We start from the raw sequence: 23,417 nt of genomic DNA on the forward strand, positions 1-23,417 counted from the left end.
AAAAAAAACTTAAAGCAATAAGTTATTTCTCCAAAACACTTGGGGATTAATGGTGAATTATGGAAAAAACCTTGATTCTGGCAAAGGTTGAGGACAAGAAAAGGGGGCGACAGAGGATGAGATGGTTGGATGGCATCACCAACTCAATGGGTTTGAGCGAACTCAGGGAGATAGTGAAGGACAAGAAAGCTTGGTGTGCTGTAGTCCACGGGGTTGCACAGAGGCAGACACAACTTAGTAATTGAACAACAAAACGGACCAATTAGACAAATGTCTGAGTTACAGTGATATCAGATTTTTGTTTCAAATTCCATTATTGTTAGCTTCCTTTATTACCCAACAAAACTGATTTTTAACTAACTTGTTCTGGAAGGCTCAGAGCAGAGCTTCCCCTGGATACAGGCGGATGCTGTCTCCTGGGCTGAAGCGGGGCCAGGCTGCCTGCGTGCACCCACTGGGTGCACGTGGACCTGCCCATCAGTCCCTCTGTCACCTAATCCTCCCAGCTGCAAGATCTGGCAGCTGGTGCGGGCCTGAGGGAGTTGGGTAGCTCTGGTGTTGAATTGCCTGTTGGCCACATGGTACGGGAAGTGTGGTCGCTCTTTTTCCACTTGCTGTGAGCTTTCTTTAAATAATTGCAGACCTCGTGGCTGAGCCAGCAGGAGCTGCGTGTGAAAGACTCCAGGGGCCAGGGCCCACGAGTAGCCATCCTGAGCCTCAGACAGCACCCACAGCCAAGTCTGCAGTACCCTCGGGGTATCTCAGAGTTCACTAACACCTTCCCTCCCTTCTTAAAAAAAATTTTTTTAACTAAATCAGAGAGGAAAGCTGAAAGGCAGTTTTACAGATAAAAGAATGATTCCAGATAGATAACATAGCACTGTGGGGTGGGGGCGGGGAGAGGGAAGGAAGAAATCAATTTTAGATATAATCTATCAATAGAGGATTCTGAATAATTTGCTCCTTTAAAACAATCTGGCCTGAAGTTCCTGATTTTCACCCCATCTTTCCACCCCCATGAGTGTCTTATCCAAGTGTTCCGTGATTCACTGGAGAGATTAGAAATCAGGGACTCTCTTGCTTGGAGTTCCTCCTCCGCCTTCTTCTCTTTACAAACCCACACGTTTAAGGCACATGATCCCATGACAAACTTCTTCCAACTTGCAGTTCAAAGACAAGTCGGCACCCGTCACCAGCAACGGAGCCACAACCTGAGGAGCTGAGGGCCTGACACTGGCTTTGCCCCCTGGATGGAAGGAAATCACATGCCCATCCGAGCTGTGATGGTCCCCCAGCTCTGTCTGCCTCCGGTATCCACTTCTCCCTCTATCTAGCACCTGGCAGTTCTGCCCCAAACAAAATTTACAAAAGCAAGACAGCCCCCACGGCAGAAAAAGGATAAGTCACAGCATGGTAGAGATGGGGAAACTCAAGCCCAGAGAGGAGGCCAGACTTGTCCAGGGTTACCCAGTGGAAAGGGATGGGCAGGACCTGAATCCAGGCCTTCCTCCAGACCCTAAGAACTACGCTCTCACCATGGCACTCTTACCTCTCTCATCTCCAGGACAGCTACAGAATTCTCTAAATAAGATTTTTCTCTTCCCTAACTCAAAGAAGAGTTGCTGGAAATTATACTTTTCTGGGGGAGTTGCAACTATTGCAAAATCACACAGTGGATTTTGGAGTTGCTGTTGCAACTCCACAAAAACTGAGGATCATTGCCCCAAGGAGAATTCAAGATAATCTTGGGAACTCAGTCTAGACAAGGCACAGACGTGAATGGCTGAGGGGCCCTTTCCAAAGCCATGCCTTCTTGACCAGACAGAACTTGGGGGCCACAAATGCCATATTCTTCTCAAATTGAGAGGGTAAGACATTAACCTTATTGGGTAAGACATTTCAATATCCCTGGGTCTCAGGTTCTTCATCTGTGAAATGAAAATGGAAATCGTCATGAGGTTGTAAAATACTATGAGAACTTCCCAGTAATATGCTAAAAGGGATAACAGTAGAAGTGAGATGAGTAATAGTAATAATAATTATGGCAATAATTATCACTATCATCATTAAATTTATTAACGGCTTCTTCTGTAAAGCTACTAGCCTTCTCCCTGTCCATCAAGTAGTCAGTGGCTGTGTGGGGCTGGCCCCACCGTGATGGAGATTACTGCCTCACTGGGCAAAAGAACCTTGGTCAGGTGTGCAGGTGAGAAGCTGTGCTCCAGCCGTGTGCCTCCACTCCACACCTAGGGCTGCACAGACCACAGAGCAATAGCACTCATTCCATCCTGCCTGTGAGGCTGGGGGAAAATCTAGTCAACCCCCACTCCCAAGACCTCCCCACTCCTTCAGAGCAGCCTCCTGCTAGTTCCTATGGGTGGAAATCTTGGTGCTCCTACTTGTGATTCTTCTAGACACTTAGCTCATCCTGCATGTTCTTCCCCTTCACAGGAGTCATCCAGCCAGCTCAAAGCCTCCACTGATGGGGAAGGAGTCCATGTCCCCCTGCAGTCACTCACTGCTCATTCACCAGCCACAGGACATGCTGGGCCTTATGACACGATGGTCTCTCTCTAGGATGCCCTCCCCCACTGGTCAGCTAGCTCTCTCCTCAGTCCTCTTTCTGCTACATGAGCTGCCTGGACACTCCCTCCGTAATGGCCACCCTCCACAGCCATCTGTGGATCTGTTTTTCCCAGGATGGGAAGCAGGGCTTGTTCAAACCTGCAATTGTAGCTTCCTACACAGAGGAAGTGACTGCCACACAGATAGGGAAAGGAAGAGGTATCAACTGATAATCAACGGTTCTGTAACTCATGGGGTCTACCAGTTTTTGCCATCCATCTGTCATCAAACCAACCAGTCACTGATTGCCACTGTTACGGAGAAGAACCACCTCCACACACCGCACGAAGTTCTTCAGATACTATATCATTGCAACCACTCATTGATATACTTACCATCATCCCATTTCACAGTTGAGGAAACTGAGGTCCGGGCAGATTAAGTAACATGCCCTAAGCCACGCAGCTGCTAAATGACAGATTCTGGACTCAGGCCCCGATTTAGAGCTCCAATCTTAACCACTCTTCTACTCTGCCTTCCACTGACCCTCACAATCCAGACCCCAGGCTGAGTCCATTACTGGAACAAACTGACACCTCTCGTCCTCTGGTTGTCCCACAACTGGATCCTTGAAAATTTACTGTGAGGTCACCTGAGCAAATAAGAGATATAGGTTTGATCCCCAGGCAGGAAGATCCCCTGGAATAGGGCATGGCAACCCACTCCAGTATTCTTGCCTGGATTATCCCTTGGACAGAGGAGCCTGGCAGGCTACAGTCCATGGGGTTGCAAAGAGTTGGACATGACCGACGTGACTTAGCATGCATGAACTTGAGCAAAAGAGGACTTCTCATTCTGGGGTAGATTCTACATTTCCCTCCTTCCTCTCATGCTTTTGATCTCATTCTCTAGCCCGGGGGTGCCCAACCTCCAAGATCTAATGCCTGATGATCTGAGGTGGAACCAATGTAATAATAATAGAAATAAAGTACACAATAACCGTAATGTGCTTGAATCATCCTGAGACCACTATCCCCCTTCCCACTGGTCCATGGAAAAACTGTCTTTCACGAAACCAGTCCCTGGTGCCAAAAAGTTTGGGGACCACTGCTCTCGCCCACTCTGCTCTCCCCACACTTCAATCCACTAAACTGGGCCCATTTTGTCCCTAGGGAAGCAAGCTTCTAGGAAGGTGGCGCTAGTGCTAAAGAACCCACCTGCCAATGCAGGAGATGTAAGTGAGGCAGGTTCCAGCCCTGGGTTGGGAAGATCCCCTGGAGGAGGGCATGGCAACCCACTCCGGTACTCTTGCCTGGAGAATCTCATGCACAGAGGAGCCTGGCGGGCCACAGTCCATAGGGCCGCAAAGAGTCAGACACAACTAAAGCAACTTAGCACACGTGCGCAAGATACCATCATTGTCCTCTAGGCTCACCTGCTGCACTGACTGGTCTGAGACCACCTCCAGAGGTGGGAGACAGCCACATTCCTGCAGGGGGCTGGTCTACAAAGTGCGTGCCAGGCAGCCACTCCCTTGGCCACGAGGACAAAAGGCAAGTGCTGGAGGCCTGGGTGTTGCTGGAGAGGTGCCCATGGTGACACCCACAAGAGAGGGTGGTGCTGTTGCCCAACCCAAGGAAGAAAGTGGCATGAGGTCACCGGAGCACTGGGGCATGACTCCTTGGGGGCAGGGTGCTATTGGGACCCCATGTGCCTGTGTGTGGCTTGGGCAGCAGAGGAGCTAGTCCCCCGGCCCACACTCACCCTCTGAGCCTCAGGCCCCTCATCTGAAGTTTGGGGCTCTATGTCCTGGGGCTGTTGGGAGAGTTAGGTGAACTCAGCACACAGCCAGTACGGATTAAAGGCTCAACACAACTCATTCATTCAAGAAATATTCAATGAACGACAACCATGCATCAGGCCCTAGGCTAGCTTCTGGGGGTGCAGTGGGAACCAGATAGGCAATATCCAGTTCTGATGGGGCAACAGGCACTCAATGGGGCGAAAAGTAGTAAACAAGAAAGTACCTGGGATGATTAAATACCTTAAAGAAAAGAGAGCATGGTACTGCAACAGAAAGTGCACAGAACAGGAAGATCAGGGAAGGCTTCTCTGAGGAGGTGATGTCTCAGCAGATCTGGAGGAGGCGAGGGGGCCTGGGAAGAGCATTCCTGACAGAGGCAACAGCATGTGCAAAGGCCTCACCACACTAGCTGGAAGATTACTCCTATTATCACTGGAGCCAAACTCTGTCTTCTCCATAGAAGCAGCACATAGAGCTGGGAGGACCACTAACTGGGCATCAGGAGAAGTGGCTTCCAGCTCTACACCATCAGAGGGCCAGGTAGGACAACCTGCACCAGCCTGTAGATGGGTCTCTAAGGGTCTGTAAGCAGCCTAGTTTCCCTCGAGCTTCCTCCTTTCTCCTTCTTCCAACCCATGCACGCCCTTTGCAGTCATCATGATCCCCACCTCCTGAGTTGCCCCAGAAATGTGTGTGTGTGTGTGGCTGAGGCTCTAGTGGGACAGACAGAGGGACAAAGACAAACATCTGATTCACTGCAGGATCATATCCGATCACCCTCTGCGGCTCCACTTGCCCCTCTGTAAAATGGGAAAGCTGTTCAGGTGGTGCTAGTAGGAAAAGAACCTGTTTGCCAGCGCAGGAGACACAAGAGACGTGGGTTAGATCCCTCAGTCGGGAATATCCCTGGAGAAGAATGGCAACCCACTCCAGTGTTCTTGCCTGGAGAATCCCCAAGGACAGAGGAGCCTAGTGGGCTACAGTTCATAGGGTCCAAGAGAGTTGGACACAACTGAAGTGAATTAGCATGCACATCCTCTCTCCTCTTGCTATCAGTTCAGTTCAGTCGCTCAGTCATGTCTGACTCTTTGCGACCCCATGAATTACAGCACACCAGGCCTCCCTGTCCATCATCAACTTCCAGAGTTCACTCAAATTCATGTCCATCGAGTCGGTGATGCCATCCAGCCATCTCATCCTCTGTCGCCCCCTTCTCCTCCTGCCCCCAATCCCTCCCAGCATTAGAGTCTTTTCCAATGAGTCAACTCTTCGCATGAGGTGGCCAAAGTACTGGAGTTTCAGCTTTAGCATCAGTCCTTCCAAAGAACACCCAGGACTGATCTCCTTTAGGATGGACTGGTTGGATCTCCTTGCAGTCCAAGGGACTCTCAAGAGTCTTCTCCAACACCACAGTTCAAAAGCATCAATTCTTCAACGCTCAGCTTTCTTCACAGTTCAACTGTCACATCCATCCATGACCACAGGAAAAACCATAGCCTTGACTACACCTTTGTTGGCAAAGTAATGTCTCTGCTTTTGAATATGCTATCTAGGTTGGTCATAACTTTCCTTTCAAGGAGCAAGTGTCTTTTAATTTCATGGCTGCAATCACCTCTTGCTATAACATGAGATTAATGTGAAGGTCAAGCAGAAATGCCAGATAAGGAAGCCACCCTGCTTTACACAGGCATCATAAAGGGGCCTTGTATCTGCTTCTGGGTCATCTGTATCCTGTGCTCTGGACTAAAGCTAGAAGGACAGAGAAGGGAGGAGACAACAGAGTTCATTCCAGACACTCTATGAATAGTATCTGATTGTTTAGGACCAAAGAAGTGTGTCTATGACAGGGAGCTTTCGAAAAACACAGACACTTAAGGGGCTGCTCTCAAAGATCCTCATTCAATAAGTCTGGGATGGCCTCAGACGTATAATTATTATTTTTTTTTAAACTACACTGATGATTCTGATATGCAGTCATGGCTGAGAACTACTGATTAGTTCTACCAACTCTGGCAGGTAGGAGCTATTATTATTCCCATTTGAAGGTGAAGGTGAAGGTGAAGTCGCTCAGTCGTGTCCGACTGTTTGCGACCACGTGGACTGTAGCCTACCAGGCTTCTCCGTCCATGGGATTCTCCAAGCAAGAATACTGGAGTGGGTTACCATTTCCTTCTCCAGGGGATCTTCCCGACCCAGGGATCAAACTCGGGTCTCCCGCATTGGAGGCAGACACTTTAACCTCTGAGCCACCAGGGAAGCCCAGGAGCTAATATTATTCCCATTTGGGAGCTGGCAAATGAGAGCACAGAGTGGCTAACTCCTTGGGTCACACAGCTAATAGCCATAGAGCTAAGATTTAAAACAGACGGTCAGCTTTCTTTCATCAAGAGGCTACACAGTTTCTTGAAGCCAATGAGCATGTGACATAGGCCCTTTCTATTACTCCATGCAGCCTTGGAAATCCAAAAGACAACTTCTCATGTGACAAGATTGCATCAACTTTCAAAGAAACTTTTACAGCTAGACTAACTCCTTCTTTATCAGCCATTATCAAGAAATAATGTGTGCTCACAATAAGCTTCATTTATAGACAACTTTGAAATTTTTCCTCCTCTTGATAGACCTCCTGTTTTAGACAGTGACACCAAAATACATTTTACTTTCTTGCTTCCTTGAACAGAGACCACTGATCAGAATATACCTTTCCTCCGGGATGATACACTGTCTCTACGGTGCATTAGCTTTGTACTTTTGCAAAGTAATGTATTCAGAATAAGGGGGCTGCTTGCTCAGGTGCCAGTGGATTTCAGTGCTGAATCCACGTGTTTCTGCCATGCACCCCACACCCCATGCTTGCATGGACACACTAACAGAAGTGACTTGCTGCTTCTAATGTCCTGAGGCTTGGACAGGACTCCCAAGCTTGTAAGAACTGTGTGTAAACAAGGAGTGAATTGGCCCTAGGTGGGACGGGTGAGGGGTGATCTTCTATGGAAGAGACTGAGTCTCCAGGCGATTCTGAACAAGGAATGATGGATGTGGCTTGGAGCTAATCCTCTTGGGCTGGAGAGTACAGTCCTGGGTTCCTGAATGATCCCTTTACCTCTCTGAATTCGCTCTCTACTTTTTTCCTCCAGAGTGGAGGCCAGACCCAATGGAATAAGCAGCTGGGCAATGGACATGAGGCCCGGTGTAAGGTGTTGGTTTTGGTCTCCCTGGAAGACATGGCAACATTTGACCAAATCCCTCCCTGTAGATTCTGGAAGCTCTGAGCCCCTCCCTAGTCTGGCCAGAGCAACAGACTGGATTCCTAACCCGTGTTTTAACATTCCACAAAGACCTGGCCACTAGACATGTGTTCTGATAGGGGGTTCTGGAGGCTCCAAAAGATGTTTGTCCTCTGATTCCTTTGTGTGCAAGGCTTATCTTGGAGACAAGGGCAGTGGGTTCCTTGTGGGGACTAGCACAATCCTCCTAAACTCCCCCCTCACCCACACATCCTAGCTCCACACACAGAGAAGAGGCTTCTGTGGCCAGGCAAATGGCTGGTGACTTTCCTGAAAGATCAAACAGCATTTGTTCATTCATTTAATAATTCAACAGATATTTATTGGGGGCCTACAGTATACCAGCCGCTGTCAAGGCATTGGGAGATCTGATATTGAACCAGCTTGACAAGATCCCTTTCCTTAGGGAGCTCTGGTCCTGACTGGTCAGAAAAGAGAGAACATAAAGAATAAACACATAAAAGTTATCACAGGCTGGGACCAGAGTTCTGCATTTAACAAGGCTCCAGGGAAGGTCCAAAACAAATAGAGGTCTCTTCCCCATACAAATCTTCCCCCGAAGCAAATTCTCCTCTGTGCCCCACCGCACCCCCATCTCTGCTATAGGGACACCACTCTGAGCCCCCTGCACTCTGTCTCTTCTCTTCCACATCCACTCACTTCCAGTGAGCACCCCCAAGCTGAGGCCAAGTTTAGACGCCTCCATCCCTCTGTCCATCACCCCATTCCAGTCCTTGTTATATGCTCAGCCAGATTGGTCACACTGCAGTGGGTAAGACCACGTGCTCTGAAGCCAGGGAGACCTAGGCTCAAATCCCAGCCTTTCCATTGTGTGTCTGGGTGACAGAGGGCAAGTCACTGAACATCTGGTAGCTTTAGTTTTCTGGTTTGTCATAGCACCGACCTCTCCAAGTAGCTGAGAATCCTTTACCTGACAATGTACCTGAAGGTCCTATCTTAGTACTGGCACATATTAAGCGGTCATGAAATGTTAGCTACTTTCTATGCTTACTGTTATTAACAACAATACTAACAAAAACCTTTGCTGATGCCTCACCAGGACATTCAAAACCCTCATAGCCAGTTTCCCCAAGTGCTTTGTTTTGGAGTGGCTAAAGGACAGATATAAACTAATCACGGTGACAGAATACAAAATGAAGATAGGAGATGTAAATTCTGTTATAGACTATAGGATCACAGAGCTAAGGGGGAGCAATTCTCAGAGGGGGATTTAGGGGAGGCAGCCCTTGAGGCCTTGAAGGATGCTGCTGGAGTTGGGGAGGGGCAACAGATACCTCATGGTAGGGGTCCTAGGGGTTGCCATGTATAGGGAAGGGACTGCAAAACAATATTAGCACCATAAACTGGAAGTCAGCCTCAGTTTACCCAACTGCAAAGTTGGGTAAACCCCACTTCACAGGGTTCCTCTGAAATTAAATGCTCTTCTTGAAAGGGTTAGCAGTTTTTAACTGTTCTCATCATCATCACTGTTGAAGGATATGGTTGAAGAGGAGGGCAGTCTAGGAACACCAGGATTCATGTTAAAAATAATATATTGTTCTGCTCTTGTGGCAATGGGTACAGTGCTGCATGGTCAACAGTACTGGAATAATAGATGGACAGATAGATGGATAAATGGGTAAGCATTTGAGGTCTTGGATGCTGTACTAAGGAGCTTGCTTCTGCAGGTCACTGAAGATGAGCCTGCAGATGTTTTGAGCAGGGGTTGCTGGGGTCTGGGGTCACTAGCAGCATGGAGGCTGGGTCATCCTCAGTGCCAAAGAACCAGGGCAGGGCCCTCCCCAATGTCCTGGGTACCACACTTCTCTGAGAAGAGCCTGAGACCAGAAATAAGGTTCAAGCAGCCACGTTGCCAAGGCTGTTTGCCATGGCAACATCAGGGAGCCACTCGTGGGCTGGCTGCTGCAACTGCTCAGGGCCTGGTTTCTAACGTCTCCTCACTCTCCCTCTGCTAAATGACTCTGTTCTGCCAGGCAAGCACAAGGAAAAAACACGGCAGCAGAGCTGCCGGGGAGCATCCATCTCAGCCAAGCAGGGCTCGCCCGGCTGAGTTCCCAGACAGTGGGTCCCAGACAGTTGAGTCCCTGCTATGCAGAGCCAGCTCTGGCCAAGCAGACAGCAGCCAGGCTGGGCGATATGAAGGTATTCCCTAGTCTGCTCCCTGTCTGCTTCTTCACCTCAAGGTAAGGGCATTGAGCAAGATGGTCTCTAAGGCACTCCCAACTCCCTGAAAGCTCAAGTTTACCTTGGTGTATTTGCATAATTACCACTGTCATCTTCACAGTGGCTTACTATATGTCAGGTGGGTGCTTACTCTATGTCAGGCAATGTGGCAGGCACATTTCTCTCCTGCAGTTATCTTAAGAACATACTATAATTATCACCAATTTTGCATGAGGTAACTGAGGTCAGAGAGGTTAAGACACTTGGTGAAGGTCACACAGCTAGTAAATGGTAGAATACAAATTTAAACCCTTTGCAGTTAAACTCCAAAGCCCAGAGCTCTTAATCACGGATATTTCTTCTCCTCTCTTTAAGTAGCATCTAACTGGATTTGCTTTTCGAAAAGTCAGCATGGGAATACTTGGCTAAGGCTGGAGGGGATTCCTCTCCAGTCCCTGCAGAAAGACAGGGTGAAGGAAATCATAATACTAGGAACCTCAGGGCTAAGACAGGATCAAGGACCAAGAGTTCAGTGGGAAGATAAATAGCAAGGTCTGAATTATATTTGTCTGTTTTTTAACAATGGCTCCTATACACTGAGCATTTCTAAACACTTTACAGGCATCATCTCAAACAGCCTTTTGTAAAACCCCTTGAAAAAGTAAAAGCGTTAATTGCTCAGTCCCGTCCGTCTCTTTGTAACCCCATGGACTAGCCCGTCAGGCTTTTGTCCATGGGATTCTCCAAGCAAAGAATACTGGAGTGGGTAGCCATTTCCTTCTTTAGGCGATCTTCCCGTCACAGTGACCAAACCTAGGTCTTCTGCATTGCAGGCAGATTCTTTACCATCTGAGCCACCAGAGAAGCCCAAGTGAAAGTGTTAGTCACTCGGTCGTGCATGCAACCCCATGGACTGCAGCCCATCAGGCTCCTCTGTCCAAGGAATTCTTCAGGCGAGAATACTGGAGTGGGTTGCCATTCCCTTCCCCAGAAAACCCCTTAAGTATGTGCTACTATCAGTCCTATTTCCTAGATAAAAGTGCTAAGGCACACACACACACACACAAAAACTCTTGTGCCAAAGGCCACAGGGCTCACCCCAAGCAGAGTACAATCCTAGGATTCAAAGCCCTCTCAGCCACTGAAACAAATAATTAGAGCAAACCTTTGTTTTCTTCCCTAAAAGACAGAGCAGTAATTACAGGCCTTTGGGGATAATTAATCAAAGACTTTGCCCTTGACTTGTAAAAGTCTCTCTGGCCTCCTACTCTAGACCTGGGGCCCGGGGGGCAGCTCAGGCTCTGCCTTAAAGGAAGGGCAGGGCAGGAGCCCTGGAGCCTTGCTGCCCCCAGAGCCTAGCTAGCTATGTGCCTTCAGGCCAGCTTCCTCCTCTCAGCTCTGTCTCCCAACCCTGTCTCCCTCAAGGGATGGTCCTGAGCGCCTAATGAGAAAACCCAAGGTCAACTGCATGTTAAAAAGCAGAAACATTACTCTGCCAACAAAGATCTGTATAGCCAAAGCTATGGTGTTTCCATTTGTCACATATGGATGTGAGAGTTGGACCATAAAGAGGGCTGAGTGCTGAAGAATTGATGCTTTTGAACTGCGGTGTTGGAGGAGACTCTTGAGAATCCCCTGGACTACAAGGAGATCAAACCAGTCAACCCTAAAGGAAATCAATCCTTAATATTCATTGGAAGGACTGATGCTGGAGCTCCAATACTTTGGCCACCTGATGTGAAGAGCCGACTCATTGGAAAAGACCCTGATGCTGGGAAAGATTGAACACAGGAGAAGAAGGGGATGACAGAGGATGAGACAATTGGATGGCATTACTGACTCAATGGACATGATTTGAGCAAGCTCTGGGAGTTGGTGACAGACAGGGAAGCCTGGTGTGCTATAGTCCATGGGGGTTGCAAAGAGTCAGACACGACTGAGCGACTGAAAAACAAAGGTCAACTGCAAGAGGAATGGGTGAACCCACCGGGGTTTAGGCACAGTGAGAGCTGGAAGAACGTGCAGCCTGTGCAAGGAGGTGGTGATCTGCACCCCAGGACTCTACAGCCACCACAAAGCCTGGCCACCTCGGGCAGCAGAGTCTCTACTCGGGCCATCACCCTGTCCCTCCCCCAGAGCCAAGACCCACCCTCCCCTCAAATTCTGATACCGGAAAAGAACTAGTCAGGGAGTAGGAGACCTAGGCCTCGTCCAACAAGGTGGCTTCTCCTTCTCTGCGCAGGGTCCCTTCTTCTGGGAATGGTAGGGGTTGATCTGATGTGCTCCAAGGTCCCTCCTGGAGAAGGCAATGGCAACCCCACTCCGGCACTCTTGCCTGGAAAATCCCATAGACAAAGGAGCCTGGTAGGCTGCAGTCCATGGGGTCGTGAAGAGTCGACACGACTGAGCTACTTGACTTTCACTTTTCACTTTCATGCATTGGAGAAGGAAATGGCAACCCACTCCAGTGTTCTTGCCTGGAGAATCCCAGGGATGGGGGAGCCTGGTGGGCTGCCGTCTATGGGGTCCCACAGAGTCAGACACGGCTGAAGCGACTTAGCAGCAGGGGCCCTCCCAAGCCAAGGAGAGTGAGCTGCTCAAGAAAGTGAAGTCGCTTAGTCATATCCAACTCTTTTGCGACCCCATGGACTGTAGCCTAGCAGGCTCCTCGTCCATGGGATTTTCCAGGCAATAGTACTAGAGTGGATTGCCATTTCCTTCTCCAGGGGATCTTCACAACCCAGGGATCGAACCCAGGTCTCCCGCATTGTAGACAGACGCTTTACCATCTGCGCCACCAGGAGCTGCTCAAGAACCCATGTTCAAATCCCAGGTTAGACACTCACTAGCTCCCAGACCCTACATGACTGCTTTAACCTCTCCGTGCTTCAAGTTCATCACTTACAAAATGGGGAAAACAGAAGCAATCTCACACTGCAAGAAACCATTGCAACAGTATTCAAAAGTCTCTTCACAGATACACACTGAACAGCCACAGATGACGTGTGGTCTGTGAGTGGACGGACAAGAGTGGCCGCTTGTCAAAAGTGGCCAAAGCCGGGTGACGGTGGCATGGACATTCTCGATTCCCTTCCTGCCACTGGCTTTGGCTGTGTACGTTCGCTATTTTTCCATGATAAAATGTTTAAAATACGAAGTTCTTTGCAGAGAACCTGACACCTAGTCATATAAAACATAGTTCTGCTCAAAAATTTGCCTACCTAATGGGTAAACACAAAACCAGACTAGGATAAAAATATTTTTTCTTGCCCTTCCTGAGCTGTCATTCTAGTTATAGGGATAAAAGCACACAGGCACAGCTTTCTCAGGCGGTCCAGTGGTTCAGACTCCGCACTTCCACTGCAGGGGACATGAGTTTGATCCCTGGTCAGGGAACTGAGATCCTGCATGCTGCACGGAAAATAAGACAAAGCGCTAGCAGAGAGTAAGTGGCACCCTCCATGTCAGCAGAACAGTGTGCTTCACAGACTTTCCAGAGTGGTCACCTGTGAGCAGGGGCTTGAAACACAGGTAGGCTATGAATATATTAAAATGCTGGGGATGAATGTCTGGAGAGGAACTTTCAGGTCATTCCAAAAGATTTTTTAATCTGCCTCGTCTGATGAACACGTGCTCTGAAGAGGCTCATAGTCTAGCTCATTTACTCACCCAGTGAGGATTCTGAATGGCTACTGTGTTCCAGGCATTTGTCTATTCATTGTGGGAAAAAAAATGTTTAACAAAGTGAACAAAAATCCTTGCCCTCATGGAGCTTAACAATCTGGAGTGATTTCCTAAATACTTAACGAGACATATGTTACAAGAGATGCATCTATCGTTGGGTACTTCTATGCCATGCATTCTGTGAGGTGCTTTAAATCCATACGTCCTTTGATTTTCATTGACTCCATAGTGAAACAGCTTTATCAGGGAAGTACTATTTATCGTTATCTCTACACCTGAGGAAATGGAAATTCGGAGAAGTCACATGACATACCAAAGGTCTCACTGCTGGTAAATCACAGAACCAGGACTCAAACCCAGGCAGGCTGACTTCAGAATGCTCTCTGCTACATATGGGATGGAGCAGTGGTACCTGGATGTGAGATGTCACCAAAATGATAGCGTGGGAGCTGAGTCTTATGCAGGATGAATAACGCAAATAGTAGAAATTCCAACAGGAGACAGAACATAGCTGAATGAGCCAATACCTCCTGGAAGATTCATGACATAGCCTGGGGCAGGCCAGGATCCCAAAGAGAAAGCAGACAGCTTGTGATAAAGTCAGGGGCCTAACTCTTCAACCTCGAATACCTGAAGGCCTTAGCACATGAAGTTAAACTTCAGGTTTGCATTTAAGAGTACTTGGTGGCTCAGACAGTGAAGAATTCACCTGCAATGCAGGAGACTCGGGTTCAGTCCCTGAGTTGGGAAGATCCCTTGGAGGAGGGCATGGCAACCCACTCCAGTATTCTTGCCTGAAGAATCCCCACGGACAGAAGAGCCTGGTGGGCTACACTCCATGGGGTCTCAAAGAGTCGCAGACACTGAGCAACTAAGCACAGCAAGGAGCCATGCATGATGTGTGAGCAATGGGGTGGCATCAGACACGTGCTCTAGGGGGACTGATCTGCCATCGGGGCTGAGGACAATCAGGAGAGGACAGAGTCTGGTGTGATAGTAAATACAGGAACCCAGCTGTGAATGGACAAGGACCCAGACCGGAAGTCAGGGAGAGTAACAGGAAGGTCAATCCAGTTCAATTGATTCCTCATCAGCTGAGTGTCCACAGGATGTAATTGAGGCATTCAACTATGTTGGAGAGGGAGAGACAGTAAACAACCCTGCTCATTCTCTTCTAAATGACTTTATTTGGGTTCCCTCCATCCTTATCACAAGAATTGTGCTTCCCTTTCTTACAGAGAAAAGTTTGCATGGGCAGGAGTTAATTCTATCCTTCTATCCTTGATCTTGCCCTTCTAAAGTGTTTCGGAGACAGAAGGATTCAAAGTTTTGTGCACAACAGATGCTCATTTTATGTACTTTCTATTATTTAATTTCCGATCCTGAGAGTTAGGGCCTAGTATCCCCATTTCATAGATTGAAGAAGAGAGGCCTAGAGAAGTAGTTCTGCCTTCTCTCTTGACAATTTGCCTTCATTTGCTCAAGGTGCTAGAAGACAATGAATAGAAAGAGAGTAGTCCCTGTCTTCATGGAACTTGGAATCAAGAGGTCTGGGGACCTTGCCCACTGATCCTGGCATTTCCACTTATTCCAAGGAAATGCAGGTAGATCATCTTCAGCAAGTCAATGAGTTTTCTGAAACTGTAAATGCCTCAGCTGTAAAATGGGAATAATGACATCTATACTTTGTAGAATCTTTATGAGAATGAAATGTAATAATGCAAACAGAAGGCTCAGCAGAGCACACAGCACATAGAGGATGCTCAATAAATGGCATTGATGATGATGATAATGCAGGAGGAGATAGCTATTAATACTGCAATGCTTATGTTAGGGACTCGCTTCCCAGCATAAGCCCCCATTTGCAAGGCTTCTTCTGACTCAAACCAGTATTCCTTCTTTTGTTCCAGAGAGAGAAGGAAAAGGGTGACTCATATCCTGGCAATGATGAAGCTTCTGGCTAGCCTACAGCAGCTGGGGAGAGGAAAGCCCTAGGGTGAAGGGGAAACATAAACCCCCAGGGCCCAGTTGCTGGGCCATTGCCTTTCCTGGGTTCCACAAGCATCCTGATCATTAGCACCAGCCAGGAAGCCCCAGTGAAAGTGAACCCTGGGTCTCTGGTAAACAGAGCCAGCAAATGTGTCCCCTTCTGCGCTCAGGTGAAAGAGTTAAGTCTCCTGGGTCTCACACAGATGAAGAGTGGGTAAAGGTACCCAGCAAAGGTTGCACTTCAACCTGCCCCATAGATGGCCAGAACTTTGACTTGGAAAAGAAGTTAGCCCTGGTTTCAGGGGCTGTGGAGGCAGCAGCATCCCAGACCAAGCAAGTCAACACTAGTCAAGCCATTTTTTCCAGTTCTCCATGTGGCAGGTGCTCCTTCGGGTGTTCAGATCCAGTTTTAGAACAACAAGGAAACAGCATACCAACTGAAAAATGGGCCAAATTCACTAACATGACATTTCACAGAACAGACCATAAATGGCCCATAATCATTTGGGGAAAAGGTTCAGCAGCACAAGTCATCAAAGAAATGCACATTAAACCAATAAGGTGACAAAATTTATTGATGAATAGACTGGTAAAAATGAAAAACAATTAAAATGCCAAGAGTTTTCTGGGTAATGGGGAACTGGGTATTCCCACACAATGCTAGTGTGCAAATTAGCACAATCTTTCTAGAAGGCAATCCAGAAATGTGTTTACCAAACGCCTGCATAGTTCCTTTGACAGAGTAATTCATTTCTAGGAATTTAAATGAAGAAAAGAAGACATACGCAGAGATATTCATTTCAGCATGGCTTACAAGAGCAAAAAAAAAAAAAAAAAATATATATATATATATATATAACTACTTACATGACTAACGATAAAGGATTGATTAAATACCTTTTGGTTCAACCCTCAATATTACATAACCATTAAGATATTAAGATACTAGGTAGAATACTTGCTGATGTGGAAAGTATATTGTTTGGAGGACAAAAAAAAGCATGTTGGAACAGTGTGATTCCAAGTTACAATTACTATACAAAGAATGATTCCATTTTTGTACAAAAGATATAATCCACAGGAATCAACAGGAAAGAAAAAGTCAGAAAACACATATAAAAATTAACGGTGGTTATGTTTGGGTAAGATTACATATTTTCATTTTTTTTCTTTATGCTTGCCAGTGTTTCCTAACAATTCTATTATTAAATATTTTTAAATGATAAGGAGTTGGACTTGATGATTTATAAAGATCCTGCCATCTCTGACAGTTTGCACATCTATGATTGATGTCCCAAGTGTCTTCAAACAACCCATATTTAGTGTGGGCTTACTATGTGGTCTCTGGAGCCTAAGTCACTGCCCACAGCTGCAGCCCTCTGCATTCCTCTCTCCCCATACTGGGCCCAGCTGTCCCCCCAGCCAGCCTGAGAACGTCCCTTGTCTGTCATTTCTGTGCCTAGCCAAGAGCTAAGCAAAGGAGCTCAGCACAGTGACAGGTGACACAGGGGCACAAAGACATGAAAGGCACAACTCTAGTTCCAGAATCTTCCTGGGCCACAGGACGCACACACAAAATGCTTGGTTGTATAACACAGACTAAGACAACCAGAGGCTAGAGAAAGCAGGGCAAGCTGGGCTAGAGAGGCCTGCTAGAGGAGAGGGCCACACAGGGATGGTGGGTGAGGGCACTACAGGCAGGGGCCCGGAACAAGGAGAAGCCAACACAAAGTCCTTTGCGACACATGCCCCAAACCTTTCCAAGAAACTTTCACAACCCTTAATCTGTTGAATTTCTGAACTTTGACCTGAATGGGTATAAGTTAAGTCTCCACAACAGAAATCCTCCCTCTATCTAACCCAGGATTAGCTGCCAAAGACAAGTCTTTGGGATAAAGCTGATAAATTACCTTTCTACTCACTCTCCCCACGCCTTCCAAAGGGGGAGACGGTGAAGGGGAGGGCCAGGGAGGGTCTAGGGGGAGGAGAGGAAGTCACAGGAAGGACCAGACATTCCACATGCAAAGAGTGCTCACCCCCAACCACCGGGCCTTGGGCTTCTCTTGCCGGCACCACCAGCCCCATTTGACAGATGGGAGAAAGGAGGCTCGAGGGTTAAAATGGCTTGCTCTGGGGTCACCCAGCCAGAGAGTGGGGAAGGCGACTCCACTCAGGCCTTCTGACTCCAAGTCCAGTGCTATTTCGAGGTAACACACAGGACCTGGAGTCAGGAGCCCTGGGTGGCTCTGTCACCCACTGGCTGCATGGTCCTGTACCAGCCGTCCAGCCCTCACAGCCTCGATCCCCAACTGTAAAATGAGGAGGCCCGCGAAGACCCGCCCAGGTCCTCTTCCGGCTGGTTCTCGGAGCCTTCTAGGGGCGGCTGCCAAGCTCCCCCTATCAATTACACTTCCCAAGTTGGGACGGCAGAGATCACCCGAAGGGCCTCAGCCCATCACGTGGTTACATAAAAAAAGCAAAACGTCCCAGATTAACTTCCACTGCACTGCTTCTGCTGATACACGATTACCCAAATTTCTAGTTTCCTTTGGTGAAATTTGCCTGCTGGGTAGGCACTTTGGACGGCTAAAACGGCAAATGTGAGCCGAAGAACACAGAAGATGGTGTTGAAGCCTAGGGTCGGGTCCAAAGTGGACGAGTTCTTCCTGTGGGTCTCTGGACGAGTCTCTGGCTATTTCAGGCCTCCTACATCCGCGTCTTAGTAGAGGGGTTTGGAGACACCCCCGGACAAGCGAGAGGGCCGAGGGTAGAACTTTTCTAGCAGCAACTCTGCCCACCCTGTATCCAGTCCCCCCCGGTCCCATGCTGTCGGCTAGAGGGCTGGGGGCTACGGGGCTGGGGGCGCGGTGGTGGTGCCGAGGCTGGGATCGGCCTTCGGAGCAGACAGGGGCCCGGGGCGAGTGCCGGCGCCCGGTGACTGCCACTGGAGCTCCACTGCAGTTTCGTCAGAGGTAAAGGTACGCGCCCGATGCGCGCGGCGTGTGCACACAAACACACACTACCGCGCGCAGACCATTCATCACACTTTTCCCCGGGCCTGGAGAAGCGCGATCATATGCCACTAGCCCCTGCGGCCCGTGCCCGGAACCCACCCAAGCGATCCCGCCACCGACCACGAGGCCCCGCGGCTCCCTGACGCATGGACGTCCGCAGCGATCAGGGACCGGCCTTCTTCTGCGCGTGGCGGGCTTCCTCTCGGCGACACCCGGCCACGTCGCGCGGTTCCAGCAGCCAGCGGGACTCGCCACCCAGAGTCCCCCAGAGCTGAACGTCTCGGCTGCTGCGTCCCCTCCAAGTCGCATCTCACGGCAAGGAGTCAGCTAGCAAGCCTCTCCCCGCCCACCCGGTCTCATGACAGCTGCTGCCGCCCAAGACAGGCAGATATAACAAGAAGCAAAGTTTCCCTCTCTCCCCTCCCACATCCCGCCCCCCTCCCCCTCCCTTCCAGTGTTATGCAAAACAAGCCGGCACCGGCGCTCAGACTCCAGGTACCAAACCAGCCCTAGCAAGCCGCGCCCGGTAGAGCCCAGCAGCCCCTCTGCCTCCGGCGTGCACCCGCATCCGGGGTCTCATTCGCGGCTCGGCTGCACCCCCAGCCTCCCCGCTACCCGTGCCGGGGTGACCGTAGAAAAAAACCCTAACTATGGGGCCAAACTTTATGCTTGCAACAGGCATGGGGTGGGGAAAACTGGGGAACGGGTAGGGGGCGCGCATTCCCTGTGCGGGCATTTTCCGGGCAGTTTATCCCAGCAGCAACCGCCCCCCCTTCCGCCCCCGTTTCCAAGTAACCAGCTTCCTCGCCCCTCCCGGCCCAACGAAGCACCCTCTCCTGTCACGCGCGTGTCGCCAGTGGGTCTCCCAGGCGCAGCCTGAGCCCGGTTCGCCGCCTTGCCTTCCCTTCCCCCAGCATCGCCGAGCGCGCACCAGGGGCCGCGCGCTGCAGGGGGACCCAGACGCCCCCAGACAGTCCTCCGGCCCCATCCTGCCGGGCTTTCGCCCCCGGGGACTCCACCGGATAGCGAAACCAGGAAGGTGCTATCCCCGCCCGCATGTCCACGTGCCCTGCAGACCCCTATGCCTTCAGCGGGCAATTGGCAGAAAACTCCGCGCTGCGGGAGCTTTTAGAGAGCCTCGAGGGGGCTAGCTGTAGCAGACCTGGTACCCGAGACCGGAGGATCAGGGGACTCCGGGGACCGGGACAGGCGCCTGCGCCGGGGCCACAAGTCCACGTGAAAGTACGGCAGCAAGTGCCGGGAGCCTGAGGGCGCGCCTTCTGCACCCAGACTCAGCATGAGGGTCCCCCACACCTGACGCGGCTCAACCTCTTCAAGGAAGCACCGAACCCCCCAGCTCAGCGGGCAGGGGGGTGGGGGTGGGCCGGAATCCAAGCAACCAAGGCTAGACCCTCCCCAGCGGCCGTAGCGACCGCAACGGTCCGGCATGCGTGGTGGGGGGACCTCCAGCTCCCTGTCCCCAGAAAGAAGTACATCGCAGGGTGCATGGAAGGGGGACTCTGCAGTCTGGAACCCCCGATCCCCTCAATGCGCCCACCGCTGCCTCCCGGCCTCCGCGGCTGCGGCGGCAGCCTCCGCAGCTCAGCGGCCCTGGCTACCCGGCCGTGGCCCCTGCTGATCTTACCTGCGTGTCCGCGAGATAGTTGAGGAAGAAGGAGGAGAGCTCCTCGTCCAGCAGCGAGCCGCAGTCGTTCCCCGCCATCTTCCAGCCGCGGCTGCAGCGTGCGGCGCAGTCAGCGCCGAGCCGGCCGGGGGAGGGAGGGAGCGAGCGAGCGAGGGAGGCGGGAGGAGGGAGGGCGGCCGGCGGGAGGAGGGAGGGCGGAGCTCAGGCCCCCGCTGCCGCAGGGCCGCTGGCCGCGGGGGCGGGGCCGCAGGGCGCCCGCGCAAGCCGGGGGTCGCACCCCCCCCTTCCCTGCGCAATGTGTGGCGCCGGGATCCTCGCCCGCGGCCCCCGGCCCGGGAGGACAGCGCCCGCAGCCGGGTGACGGTAGTCAGCCAGCAGCCCGATGCCTGCGCAGCAATGCAGGCAGCCCACTGCTCCTGCCGACCGAATCACGTTGCGTTAGCGCTGGGCGGGTCCTTACGAGACAACCTGCTTCGGCACAGCTGGGGAAACTGAGGCCTCAGAAGGCAGAGGACCTCGTTTGATGCCACGATATAGTTTAATACAGGAAAACAAAGCCCAGGTCTGACTGCCCTACAGGCTTGAGTGTCTCGCTGGGCTGCAGCCAGAGAGGGAGGGATACCATAGGTCAAAGGTGGAGAAATCAAGGAAGGCTCCTCGGAGGGGGAAGCTTTTTTAAAAAAATCTTTTCTTTGGAAGATGCGTTGACCCATATTCTTAACTATCTCTCTCTCTGGCTTCCTTCACTGTGTACTTCCCCCCCGAAAACTTCAACTCCTTCTCTGACCATGTCCACAGTGCCTTGAAGTAGCCAGCTTCCTGCTGGCCCACTGGCCTCCCAGTTTCTTGGGTAAGCCATCCGACTGCGGAATACTGTTCCCTGTCTGCGGACATTCACCGAGTAAACCACATCTTCACTGTATCCTTCCCTGCTGCTCCTCGGACTGTCAACTCTCTCTCCTGCCACTTCCATCATTCCCGGCGGCCTTAGCTCTGCAGACCTTTAAAACACTGGTAACGGTTGCCATTTTACCGTAGTTACAGTGAAGATTTGATCTTCAGACGTCTTCCTACTAGACTTTAAAGACCCATGAAAGCAGGGCCTGAGTTTGCTTTTGCACATACTGTCTCCAGTGCCAGGCACATAGTAGGTTCTTAGTAATGTGTTAACTAAAAATCCCAGAGGATTTAGATCTCCCATTACCATCACCACACATTTCGTAGATAAGAAAACTGCCTAGGGTAAAGTGTATGCATGGAGTGAGTGCCAGGGCCAGATCCAGAGCCCCCAGGCCTCCTGACGCCAGCCTTGAACTTTCATCATCATGCCCTGCTGTTTGCCAGCCAGGAGATGAGGGCACCGCCTGGGTAAAGGCAGAAAGGCGGGAAGATTTCAACCTGTTTTATTGGGCCCTCCTGCCGCCTGCTCTCCTCCCATCCCAAGCTAGCAAGGCCTGCCCCACCCTGCCCACCCTTCCTGGCTCCCTCCCAGCCGGAGGAGGAAAGGAGAGTACAGGGAGAGTCCCCAGTACACCTGCTCAGACTTGAACACCAGAGCAGGAGCTTCCTTCTCCAGTTTGAGGTTCCCAGAACCAGAGGGCGTGATTTCACTCTTTGGGCTTTAGTTCAGGGCGCTTTTAAGGAACAATGGATCCCAAGAGAAAGCCTACATGGAGCTTTGAAGCGCTAGCCTGGGAGTCAGCAGTCCCAGGCTCTGGTCCAGCCCATCACATCTCACTCCAGTATTGGGCAACGCAGGGAATTAAGAGCGTGGGCCCTCTAGTCAGAGTGCCTGGTTTCGAGCACCTGCAAGTCATTTATTCTCAGGCTTTGGTTTTCTCATCGACACAAATGGGGACCATAGAATTACTTACTTAAGAGGGGTGTTATGATGATCGAGGAGCTAACATATGCAAAGTGTTTGGTACAGTACCTGACTTCATGAGGGAAGTGCTAACCTCTCTGGTCCTTTGTTTCCTCATCTGTAAAAATGGGGGTGAAATATATGTCCCCTGAAGCCCTGGCCAACGTTATTTTCCTCTCTTCCAGAGCTTATATGCTACTGGCTACCTTGAACTCCAATAGGTCTGAATTTGAATCCTGGTGCTCACTAGCTTTGTGCTAGTTTACTTAACCTCTCTAAGCCTCAGTTTCCACCAGGTAGGGATCTTGAGAAGACTGAATGGAACAATGCATGTAAAATTAATTGCTTGGTTCTGTAGCCTGCAAAGAGGAAGTGCTGATTCTCACAGGCATCATCATCACTACCGTCACCAGGATCATCACCTTCAGCACTAAAGACATGTGCTCTCCTGAGGCCATGCTTTTTTGCTGCTGTTTGTAGACATCAGAGCCAGAGCCTCCCAGGACGCTGTTTCCAAGAAGCATCCCTCCCAGATCCAGTCTCACCTCTGATTGGTGTTATGCCCTTTATTGCCCAGAGGCCATTCTTGGAGGATCCCTGAGACTAGCCATCTCCAGCCTTGGCCTGGCAGAGCTGCAGTGCCAGACATGGCCTCCCAGGGAAGCCCTCAACAGCGCCACCCAAAAGCTTTTGTCTTTAATTGCCCAGCTACAAGGCCTTTCTCACTAATCCCTGTGTCCTCAGAATGGGCTACTTGTTGGCAAGAGACTCAGATGAGAAGGCACCTGATCTGAGATATCTAACCTCTTTTACAAAAACATCTTATCCCAAGGATTCCTTTATTAAAGGCCACTCAATAGATTCTCAACCTCTTCACATTCTCTGATCCATAAAAGCCCTCAAGAAACCTAACGGGCTATATAATCTTCTGCAATTACCGTCCCCTCTCTGAGGCTGTTTCCATACCTGTAGAAAACAAAAGAGTTGGGCTAAATCGACCTCTACTGAACCCTCTAGCCCAGATATTATGGGCGTTTATAGATACCAGCCCAAACTTAACAGTTTCTCTCTTCTGCGCATGTGCCAGACAACTGAGCTTATTATCATCTCAGATTGACTTCAACAACCCTGAGTATTTGGCGGTGTGATATCCATTTTATGACTGAGGAAACAAATGCTTAAAAGGGGTTGAAATGATTAGTCCAAGACCAAGCAGAGACACAGCTGAGATCTGAAGCCAGATCTGTGCACGGTGTAAACCGCAGACCCCAGTCATGACAGATACTTGGTCCCTGTCACCAAAGATTAAAATTCAATAGGTCAACAGAGGGCCCAGGAATCTGCATTTAATAGGTTCCCCTAAATGACTGTGCTGCAGGAA

The 23,417-nt window shown here is 50.2% G+C and overlaps 1 protein-coding gene across 2 annotated transcripts in view; it reads right to left on the reverse strand.

Moving 5' to 3' along the window:
• The window catches only part of PPARGC1B (PPARG coactivator 1 beta), a 120,583-nt gene extending 100,283 nt beyond the window's left edge, over nt 1–20,300 (reverse strand). For both annotated transcript variants that reach the window (XM_027545978.1, XM_027545977.1), the window contains exon 1: nt 20,173–20,300. In XM_027545978.1, the coding sequence (XP_027401779.1) occupies nt 20,173–20,250 (78 nt within the window). In that variant the 5' untranslated portion in view covers nt 20,251–20,300. The remainder of the gene's footprint in view (nt 1–20,172) is intronic.
• Nucleotides 20,301–23,417: the final 3,117 nt, after the last annotated feature.

Source organism: Bos indicus x Bos taurus, chromosome 7 (genome assembly GCF_003369695.1).
Source record: "Bos indicus x Bos taurus breed Angus x Brahman F1 hybrid chromosome 7, Bos_hybrid_MaternalHap_v2.0, whole genome shotgun sequence".
NCBI classification, from domain to species: Eukaryota; Metazoa; Chordata; class Mammalia; order Artiodactyla; family Bovidae; genus Bos; species Bos indicus x Bos taurus.